Source organism: Bos indicus, chromosome 3 (genome assembly GCF_029378745.1).
Source record: "Bos indicus isolate NIAB-ARS_2022 breed Sahiwal x Tharparkar chromosome 3, NIAB-ARS_B.indTharparkar_mat_pri_1.0, whole genome shotgun sequence".
NCBI lineage: Eukaryota > Metazoa > Chordata > Mammalia > Artiodactyla > Bovidae > Bos > Bos indicus.
This window is the reverse complement of record NC_091762.1, coordinates 59,111,678-59,122,903: the sequence shown is the minus strand read 5'-3', so window position 1 is coordinate 59,122,903 and position 11,226 is coordinate 59,111,678. Positions and strand designations below refer to the sequence as shown.

The 11,226-nt window shown below is 39.6% G+C and overlaps 1 protein-coding gene across 2 annotated transcripts; it reads right to left on the bottom strand.

The window, feature by feature from the left end:
* Nucleotides 1–753: 753 nt before the first annotated feature.
* Nucleotides 754–10,373, bottom strand: BCL10 (BCL10 immune signaling adaptor). Of its 2 annotated transcripts, XM_070786189.1 has the most exons (4): nucleotides 9,953–10,373; nucleotides 8,656–9,189; nucleotides 4,065–4,353; nucleotides 754–2,127 (listed from the first exon to the last, which is right to left on the bottom strand). In XM_070786189.1, the coding sequence occupies exons 2-4, from the start codon at nucleotides 8,716–8,718 to the stop codon at nucleotides 1,781–1,783; spliced, it is 699 nt and encodes a 232-aa protein (XP_070642290.1). In that variant the 5' UTR covers nucleotides 8,719–9,189; nucleotides 9,953–10,373; the 3' UTR covers nucleotides 754–1,780. The 2 variants fall into 2 exon arrangements, with proteins under 2 accessions (XP_070642290.1, XP_019812737.1); XM_019957178.2 differs by lacking the exon at nucleotides 8,656–9,189 and having other exon boundaries at nucleotides 9,953–10,319.
* Between the last annotated feature and the right edge of the window lie 853 nt (nucleotides 10,374–11,226).

Below are 11,226 nucleotides of genomic sequence, written 5' to 3'. Positions count from 1 at the left end.
TAAACCTAGGACTGCTCTAGAAAATAAATTCTCAATTTTTAAAATAATTTTAAAAAGTGAACTCAAAGGTGTATTTTTTTATATTAAGTGATAATGTATCTGTGAACTTTTTCATTGCTGCATTAATCAACCCAATAACCAGTTGCACTCTATCATGTCAGACTACCATTCAAATTTACATTTTTGGCAACGGCTGGTTTTCAGTGTTTAAAGGAAAAAAACTGACTTCATAGGATTCAGAAAATCCAAAAGCCTAAATTTGAAAACCCAAAAACCTTAATTTTATTGCCTACATAGTCAACAGTCTGAAAGAAAAGTATTAATATAAATATAGGTGCTACAGCATATCTAAATTAAGATCTTTGATTCCAAGTAAATCTTAAACTTAAAAAAAAGTAACTGCGTATCAAATTTTATTTTAATAAATGAAAAGCCTACTTCTGCTTTTTAAAAAGATTTCTTCAAACATAATGTCACTACTTTTTTTTTTCAACTGCCAATATCTTATTATGCTATCCTGGAGGTGAAACATGTTTCTCTAAAATCCTTGGAAAATGTTTATACTATAAAAATCCCCCAGTCTTTAAAAAAATTTAAAAGCCAATATGCCAGTCTTCTTCATGATTGATAACTTCATCAGTCCATTCAGAAATGAACTTCATCTCACAACTTGAAGTAATATTTCCTATAAAAATTGGTACATATAAAAATAGTTCTAGGTATTTCGTATTGAAAAAATTGAAACTTCCAAAATACAGCACTACAACTTAGAAATGTTTATTTTCAATAGCATATTTCCATCTCTGCTTTTTCCAAGTAATGGAAATATATATGAGACAGGTATCTGGAAATAGATAATTATAATTTAATGAAAACAATGAAAGCAGATTTATAAATTTATAAAATAAGTCATACTTTGTCATAGAACAAATGACCTGCTTGTTCCAAATAGTATTAAAAATAGAATGTAATATACACACACAAAAACCATTTTGTCCTAATTATTTCAATTGTACAGTGGTCCTCATTAAAAGGGAACAAAAAATACAGAAAAAAGTATTTTAAAAAATCTCATCAAATTATATGTAATAACTGAAGTTTATGCCAAGATTTTTCTTTAGGAATAAAAATGATAAAGCAAAGAATGTCACAATTTTAAGGAAGTAGTATTTATTAGTAAAATTAGTAAGACATGTATTTTGGCAAATTGATACCTTAGCTGGCTCAAACTCCATTAGCTATCCCTCTGAATCAAAAGGGGACTTTGTAAGTGTCTGGAAGCCAACTAAGTGGGGAAAAGATTTTTTTCTGTCTGCTGGCAGTTTTCCCAGTAGTGATAGGCTTTATTACCAAATGCAAACAGCTTAATTCTGAAAATGTACTGCTGAATGGTTGGAAAGGACTATTAGACTGTGAAACTTATTAGCGCAAACTCACAAGGAAGAAACATTCACAGTCTAACATTCTATTCTCAAATAGAGAAATGTTGTCTATTAAAGTTAGTCTTAACACATGAAGAGAGTGAAAACACTAAATCTCAAACTTTTGAAATTTGAAAATACTGAAAAGTACATGATCAACATTGAATATGATCAACACTTACTTTAGCTCTCTAAAAATATGCTTCTTTTATTCTAGAAAATTCTATTTACAAAGTATGTTTATGTTGCATTTTATAAAACATGTATGAATATTAGTAAGTCATTGTAGCAATTTTATGATTCATATCCTTTCCAATATTTTTTGTCATCATTAAAAAAAAGTAAAAGGCAGTAAACTGTCATTGCCGCAAAACAGCACGTGATCGTAAGGGAAGAAACATCTCACTAGAGTTTCCTTCTTCTTCTAATTGCAGCTCTGGAGGCAAAGGAGGAGCCCCAGGGTCCCCAGGTCTCGGAAGTGTAGTTGAAGAGAAGGTGGGATTTTCAGTTCTGCCTACTTCTAGAACAGGCAAATTCAGAGAAGAATCGGTAGAAAAAAAGGGGGCCGTGCTGGATTCTCCTTCTGGGTGATACATGATGGTGGATGCTCTCAGTTTCTCAGAGAAATTACTCTCATCCGAATTTGATCTAGAGAGGTTATTTGTGGCTCCATCAGGAAAAGGCTCACAGCTGCTACATTTCAGTCCTACAATACAATTATTCAGATATAAATAAGAAGTAACTAGGAAATGTGAATCCACACCCATCTTGGAACTTTTTAAAGATTATACAAATTTTAAACAGCAGTTTATAAATTGTCATAATCCATTTCACATTTTATCTGCTCCTGACAATCCTGAAGTATACTGCTATTTACATTTTTGAGACAAGTGAATAATCTCAAGGAAGCTAAATAACATGCTAAAATTCACATTTAATTTCTGTACTTATACTTAACCATTGAAGGACCTGAAAAAATAAAGTAGCTCCTAAAATTATTCATAGAATAAGAAATAGCTTTTACAACTAAAAAATATTTTTAGGCATTCTAGTATACACACACACAAAACTTTACCCAATAAAAATAAAGTTAAAACTGGATATATCCTAAAATTCTATAAGTTAAGTACTTTCAATTCCTGAATCATGGAGTATTAGAAGTGGAAGGGATTCTGGAGGGCATCCAGGATAGCCTCTCACTGTGAGAGACACTAGGAGAAGACTGAGGCCCAGAACATTGAAGTCATGCCCAACACTCCAGGATTACTTCATGCTAAGGTGACACGTAGAACCCAAGTCTCCTCTTCACATCACACAAAAAATGTTCTGATTCTCAACCTACCACTTTACTTAAAGAGCAGTGGTTGTTCTGAACAAAAAATTCTGTCATATCCAAAGGATATAGTCAACAATTAGCCTCATGGTGGAAATAAATACAAATGCATTTATCTTTCTGTTAGGCTTAGCAAATATTCAACCCAACTGTGTACAGGCACAGAAAAGTTTCTGAGTTGACAGATTTTGTATAACACCTGCAAAGTCTGTAAAGCACATCTGTATGTCATTTTTTTTCCATTAGTTTTTCAACCTCACAATACAGTCAGCATTTCTGTCCCATGGAAGAGAAACTATTTTCTTAAATATGTTTCAAGGGGAAACTTCACATGTGTTCCAGCCTCAGACTTATAGACTGAGTTCTGTAAGGTAAAGTTAAATTACTTGTTTCTGTTTCCCTAGTGCTTAAAAGAGCTGGAATAGAGCTGTTATCACACTCACATTTATCTTAAGTGCTATGTAGAGAGAGACGGGGGAAAAAATGGGGGACTTGGGGGAGAGGGGAATTTGAATTGTGCAGACAATTCTATATAGCATTCCAATCAGTGAGTGTGTGCTCCAGGGTGAGGGTGAAACAAGGGGTAAGTTTGCTCCTCCCTTAATCAATATCAGTTTCATGCCTCTCTCATCTCGCCAGACTGAGTGTGATTCTAGTGTTTAAAGTCACATATAATTTATACAACATGATTCTTATCAACATAGGCCAACTATTTTATTGTATGATCAACTGGTAGAATAAAAACCACCAGAATTTATCAAAGGTAAAATGCTTTACCTATACACTGTTCTTTATTTATGATCTGCATTTTCAGGGGTTACTTTTTAACAGATTGATCTTGCATTCTATTAACTTTAGAAACAAACTCCTGTGTTTCTATGAAATACTGCGATTTCATTATGAAATTGTTTTCTATAAATATAGGGTTGCTGCTGCTGCTGCTGCTAAGTCGCTTCAGTCGTGTCCGACTCTGTGCGACCCCATAGACGGCAGCCCATCAGGCTGCCCCATCCCTGGGATTCTCCAGGCAAGAACACTGGAGTGGGTTGCCATTGCATTCTCCGAAATGTAGTGTTAATGAACAGAAATACAGAACACTGAGCGATACTTCACTTTTCCAATGTAATGAACTCAAATAAGGTTAAAAAAATGCAAATCAAATGTAATGCTGAAGCTTGAACTTTTTTTTTTTTTTTTTGAACTTTTTAAATAAAAGCAAAAATGGTCATTTCTGGGTTTTCTGTTCTGCATTCTACTTACAAAAGCATTGTTACATTTAAATGAACTCTTGGATACCTAAGATATCTTACCTTTCAGATGCTCTAGTTTTATATTCCTAAGTTTCAGCACTTCATCTGTAATCTTCTGTATTAGGAAGTTCTGTGTTTTTTCTCGTCGAATAGATTCGACCAGGGTATCCAGTCCTTTGGGGTTTTCTTGTAAGTAGTCTAACAGTTTTCCAGCCCTTTTTCTACTTGACGTTCGGCAAGAAATTTCTTCAGTGTCTTCTCTACTGAGTATTTTTTTTGCTCGTAGATGATCAAAGTGTCTCTCAGCTATGATTTTTTCACACAGGTATACACGCAAATTTTCTAAAGCCTGAAAGAAATAAAATATGGCTTAATGTAACACTTAAGTCATACAGGCAACTGATGGTAAGTTAGGAATCTGACTGGTAAGAGAAAACATCCTGAAGTCAGGAAGCTCAGCCCTACTAAAGGCCTGCTATTAAGATGAGTGAGCAGGGTTTCCCTGGTGGCTCAGAGGTAAAGAATCTGCCTGTTAATACAGGAGACACAGGTTTGATCCCTGGTCCGGGAGGATTCCACAATCTGTGAAGCAACTAAGCCCGTGCATCACAACTCTTGAGCCTGTGCTCCAGAGCCTGGGAGCCACAACTGCTGAGCCATGTGCTGCAACTCCAGAGCCCACACTCCCTAACAAGAGAAGCTACCACAATGAGAAGTCTGTGCACCACAACTACAGAGTAGCCCCCACCTGGGGCAACATGAAAAAAGCCTGTGCAACAATGAAGACCCAGCACAAAAATAAATAAATAAAAAATTATATACACTAAAAAAAAGATGAAGGAGGAAAGAGATAGGTGGTCTCTGAATAGATATTCCTCACTGCTTCCGTCCCGCTCTGATCTCATCTCCACAACTATAAGCCAAGATCAAACTACTGTGAGGAGGGGGCCAGTCTCTTTTAGGGATCTTGGGTCTGTGGAAATGAGAGGTATGCTGAGGGCCTTCAGAGGTAAAGATGAGAGCAGAGGTTACTGGACGTTTTCGTTTCCATTTAGTAAGGAATCTATGATTAGTCAGGGCCAGAGAGGATAACTTAGGGAGAGGGCTCGTGGTTTATAACTTTCTTGTTATTAACTTTGCATCTTTCTAGAGTAAAACCCCAAAAGAGAGAGAGAGAAAGAAAAAGAGCCTAAACTAAAGGGGAACATAATGTGTCTGTCTTTGGAGTCAGTTGGCAAGATGATAATCTAACTCAGTCTTGGGAGGTAGAAAGGTATGGGAGGAAAGAAACAGTGGATGTTGAAAAAAAAAAAAACTAAAGAAATAAAGAAAATCACATAAACAGGCCTACAACTGACAAGGGCTTCCCAGGTGGCACTTGTGGTAAAGAACTCGCCTGCCAATGCAGACCTAAGAGACACGGGTTTGATCCCTGGGTTTGGGAATATCTCCTGGAGGAGGGCATGGCAACTCACTCCAGTATTCTTGCCTGGAGAATCCCATGGACAGAGGAGCCTGGAGGGCTACAGTCCATAGGGTCTCAAAGAGTCAGAAAAGACTAAAGCAACTTAGCACGCATGCACACCTGACAAGTGCCTGCTGCTGCTGCTGCTAAGTCGCTTCAGTCGTGGCCGACTCTGTGCGACCCCATAGGTGGCAGCCCACCAGGCTCCCCCGTCCCTGGGATTCTCCAGGCAAGAACACTGGAGTGGGTTGCCATTTCCTTCTCCATGACAAGTGCCTAGTGAGGCTTAATTAGCCAAAAATCGATCTGGGTATCCATAAATGGTATTAATAATTTGATGTGAGCAGCTGTATTACATAGCTCCTTCATTTACTAGATATGCGATCTTGGGTAACTTAACTCCTTTGGACCTCAGTTTCCTCATCTGAGTGTAATGAGATATGTAATATTAACATATGTAAAGTACTTGGAAAAGTGCTTGGTACATGTAAGTGATAAGTAAATGTTAGTGATGATGCCAATGATGACTAATTTGATTCGCACTGACAAAGATGAACTAAAGGCAATGGAAAATCTTTACTCCAGTATATGGTGGCAGAGAAGTAGCTTAGGTGAAGGGGTTCCTAGAGTTCTCAGTCCACTAAATTCCCACATTTATTTATTCGCACAAGACACATTTCACATATCTAAATGCCTAATATGCCAAGTGCTGACAGTGGATATGCAAAGATGAACAAGACTTAAATTCTGCATGCGAAGGGCACATAGTCCAGTTGAAGAATACGTTATTAACTCAAGTTAGTAATTGTGAGATAATGGAATATGACCCAGAAAAAAAAAAAAAAGATATAGGTCAAGTAGTGGAGAAGCATAGAAGAGACAACTTATTCTGCCTCTAGGACCTGGGAAATTTACAGAGGCCACACCTGAGCAAGAGGCATGAAAGGTATGTAGTAGGGGAAATTATATTTCCCTGTAGCCAAAACCTCATCAAAGGCTTATAAACAAGAAGCCATAAGAAAAGTTTTACAGAGGGCTGGGGGAAGCAAAAATTGGGGTCAAAGGGGACTAGTTAGACGACTGCTGCCGTATCTTACATATATTATGCTGAGTGCATGAATTTCAGCTGACAGGATGAGGAGAGAGAAAAACAGATTTAAAAGATGAACTTCTTGGAAAACCTCATGTTTCATTTCTACCATATGTTGTTGATCCCTAAATTTCGCTATGTGATGCAGACTTTCTCCCTAGACATCCCAATGGTACTTGAACTTCAACATTCCAAAACCAAATTTATCTTCTATCCTTTTCCTCTGACACTGTAAACTCACTTGGGAGTACCACCATCTATTCAACAAGCTATAAACCTTCAACCCATCCTTGACTTTTCTGTTTCCACCCACCTGACACATTCGATCACCCACCCACCAAATCTTGCTGATATTCATCTTCCTCAGCGCATACATTCAAATCATCACCAAGTCTTATCACTACTATTTAAAAAAATGTCTGGAATTCTCCTATTCCATCCATATCCACTATCTGTACCCTGATCCAAACCACCATCATCTCTCACCTCTATAAAGTCCAAGAATCTCCTCACTAGTTGCCCTCTTCTCACTTTTGCTCACCCCAACCCATACATTAGGCAGAGGAAATTCTTCAGTAAGTCTCTATTACACTTGGGAAGAAAATTCCACTTTACTACCATCTATAAGACCCTTTATAATCTGGCCCTAGCCTACCATCCTAACTTCACCTCAAGGCACTCAACAGCTTGCCTGCATTAGATCCACTGCAAATTCTATTCTGTCTAGAATGTTCTTCCCCAGTTCTGTCATATCCTTCAGGAATCAGTTTAAATATAACCTTCCCTGAACATCCTATCTCAAGTAATTTCTCCTCTTATCCTGTTATTGTCTCAGCACCTATTCCTCTCCTTCACAGTACTTACCATAATTTGAAATTATACATTTGTTTTCAACCCTAAGAACTCACATGTTAAAAGCAAGCAAGAACCAGGTACATTTTGTTCAACTCTGTATATCCTACACTTAGCAGAGTGCCGAGTAGATAATGTTTCGGATGAATGTAAAATTCATCATTATTTTGTGATTCGCAATTATCATTTTACATGTTTTCTCCTGCCGCAAGAAGCTGAGCTATTCTCAAACTAGAATTTTTCTTCGTTTTTAATTTTTAAACTGTTAGAATCAATGGCAGTATCAGCCTGACAATAGTGTGTAGTCCATATTTATGAAACTGAACTAAATTCAAAGATGAGAGAAACAACTAGATGAGGTACACAGGGAGAAGTGATACAGTAAAGAAGTGGTAGCCTGAAAAAAAAAGAAATGGGAGTTTCCACGTGGATAAGTCCTCTATATCTGCAGATTCTGCACCCTCGGATTCAACCAAGAATGTATCAAAAATATTTGGGAAAAAAAAAATTTCCAGAAGTTTCAAAAAGCAAAACTTGAATTTGCTGTGTGGGTCAACTGTTTACATAGCACTTACATTATACTAGGTATTATAAGTAATCTAGAGATGATTCAGAGTATATGGGCAGATGTATGAATGTTACATGCAAATATTACACCATTTTATAAAAGGGACTTAGGTATCCATGAATTTGGTATCAGCAGTCAATCCTCTATGGATACAGAAGGAGAACTGTACACTAGTCACCAAGACAGAGAATATAGTAGAAACAGCAACTGGCTTTGGGGGAGGGATGATAAAAAATTCAATTTTAGACAAAGTGAGGAGTCTGAAGGATATAAAAGTGGATTTCCAGTAGATATTTAGAAATAAGCACTTAGAGATGAGAAGGAAGGAAGTCCAAATATGTGAATGATAATTTTAAGAAAAGGTCACAAACCACTTTGAAAATATCATGAACAAAATTTCTAAGAAAAAAATGTGCCCATACTATTTTTCACAGATGTCCTGAAACCTGTTCATGATTCCCCAAGGTTATGAATTTCTGATACAGCTGTAAATTGAAGTCATGGAGATGGAAAGTATCAATGAACAGATGGGAAAAAATAAAGGCCTGGAAGCCTCCCTTCACATCTGTACAGGTTTTCTATGTATAGGTTTTTTATGTACATGTTTTCTATCTTTTCATTTGAACCTCTCACTACCTGTCTTATCAACTATAAAATGGGAAAGACAATGACCTGCCTTAGAGGTTGTTGGGAACATTGTCAACTGTGTGACACAGCAGGCGTAGCTCTTGAAGTTCATGTTTTTACTGGCACAAATCTTGAATAACACAACACTCTTTTGTTCTTTAGTAGTTATCAATATCCCAGTCTTAACTAGAATATAAAGCAGGGGTGACTTTTTTTTTTTGTATCTTCCCAGGCCTACGAACAGTACTTTCCATAAAATAAGTGCTCCACAACTATCTGTTGAAGGAGGAAACTAAGGCACACGTTCCAGTCATAACCAGTTTCCTTCTGCTAATTCATTATCAGAATTGCTCACAGTAATTCTGTAATTACTCACTGTAATTATGAGTACAGCACAATAAACCTTACAGGTGAGGGAAAAGCAAACATTTAAAACGCTGTTGTTCTGTCTAGTTCACAAAGATGATTTTGTGTAAGTACTGCAGTGGTAAGCCAGAACACAGTTCATGTTCTTGTTGTTTTTAATTTGAATATAATGTGTTTTGATGGTTCTCTGAGAAGTCTCATGTGGCAAAACAAGTTACTAAAAGCAAAGGAAAAGAGAAACAGGTCAGACCTCAATAAAGTCATTCTCTACGAATAAATACTAAGCTCTGTGCACTTCAGCATCCAAGGAGAAGAGCATAATTTAGCTACCGAGTATCTCCAACGTTTACCTGTACATTAATTCTCGACTTCTTGTATTCTCCCCCCACCCCCACCCCACTCCTTCAATTTAAATACGTGGGTGTTTCCTTAGTAGGGGAATTCCAGGTAGTGCTTTCAGCTGTCGAGCTTCCCCCAACCCCTTTTGCAAAAGTTTCACGTATTTGCTCCGCTGCTTGGGATGCTTTATCTGGTCCAGCTTTTGCTCCAGGTCGAGCCAGCAGCCAAGGCAGTCTGACTCAAGGATGAACTTGAGTCGTCGATCCCTAGCAACGCCGCTCCAAAGCGCATCTGGGGTGAAATCACCAGGGGATGAGTGAAGAGTGGGCAAGAAGCTGACTGTGAAGAAACGCTCCACTAAACAAGGTTTCAGAAACCCAAGCCCTGCTTTTATTGATTTAAAACGTGGATTAACAGGTCAGCGGGGGGCAGGTCACTTCCACCAAGGTTCCTCGCATGCAAGGCTCGTCGCGGTCCTGCGGTTCTTGGACGTTCCGCTTCTCAGACCCCGGACTCCTCCTCCAATTCCGACTCGGACTACGACGCTTTCCGAGTTTCCGCTTTCCTCGCCCGCAGTACTGCAGCCAGCCCCCGCCCGCCCCTAGCCCGCGACGGCACCTGGGCAAGGTTGTGCTACTCACGTCCTTCTTCACTTCAGTCAGGTCCTCCTCGGTGAGGGACGGCGCGGTGGGCTCCATGGCGGAGGCGGGAGATGGCGCTTCTTCCGGGTCCAGGAGCTCCGGCTGCGCCGCCCCGCCCAGGCTGCGGGCTTCGGCCTTCGAATGAAGGGGCAGAAGGGAGGCGGAGAGGTTCGGGAAGGAGAGGGCTGCCCCGTCGAGGACCGATGGACTAGTAAGTCAAACTGTGGCGCCTCCGGCAGAGCCGAGGGCGCAACAGACCTCCTTGTCCAAAAGCGGAGACCGGAGCCCCGGATCCTTCTCTCTCCGGGAGGCCCAGGAGCAGGCACCGCCCCTCGGGGGGCCACCGGGAGAGCCCGCCCAGTCTCTACAGCAGCCAATCAGAGCCAGCCTGCGGGACACCCTTGTCCCCGCCCCCTGCCGGAGCCTTTCAGGAGTGGCTCCGCCCACAGCCTCCTGAGCGTCAGCGTGTGGCAGTCGGGTGGCCTCCCCGAAGGGAATCGTTTCCGTGGGTGGGGTGCGTAGCTGCTCTGCCTTCCTGCGGTCGCCGCCTGCGTAGACAGTTCACAGGTGGAGTCGGGTCTCTGCTTGTCTGTACTTTATGGTTCCTCCCCTTTTCCCAGACCCTATCCAACGATTTTCTGTTGCTGCTTGCTCACTCGTTTTAAAACTATTTGTCAGACACTGACATGCGTGCGTACACATACACGAGACGCGTGTACACAGCCTATCAACAGTATTAAATTTATGAAAGAGAAAAACCGCCTACAGTCCCAACACTTTAACACTTAATTTAACGTCTGCAATCTTTTTGGTCACTTTATTATCAACCTGTTTCCTCATTTATTCATCCGTATAATGAAGATTTGTCTACTTCATACCTTTCACAGGGCCTCTGTGAAAATTAAATGACGTGGTATCTGTAAGATTCTTACAGGTATTGGGCACACAGCACACACCCAATTTATCATTATCTTACACTACTAAAACATGTATTGAGTCCTTACTAATATGTTGTAGGTATCTTATTCTGTAACCATTCTACCGTTATACTGGGGAGCCTGGTGAACAAATCACTGTTCTCAGAATGGTATTCCAGCTACTGACAGAGGTGTATATACCCAGTAAAAATCTGGGTGGATGAAAAGCTCAAAACAGAGTCCTGCACACAAGAGGGTTGTTTGGACAACATGCTAAGTAAACTAGAAATAAAGTAGATGGTACTTGAAGCTAGAGGGTAGGTAAAAATGATAAGAGGACCAAAAACAAACTTTGAA

Bases quoted from the DNA above. Each gene is read 5' to 3' on its own strand.
- BCL10 (XM_070786189.1), bottom strand. From the start codon at position 8,718: ATGAACTTCAAGAGCTACGCCTGCTGTGTCACACAGTTGACAATGTTC. The intron at 4,354-8,655 runs GCAGGTCATTGT...TATTTCTTTCAG, and splicing joins TGTTCCCAACAACCTCTAAG to GCTTTAGAAAATTTGCGTGT. The intron at 2,128-4,064 runs GTAAGATATCTT...ATTGTATTGTAG, and splicing joins AAAACTAGAGCATCTGAAAG to GACTGAAATGTAGCAGCTGT.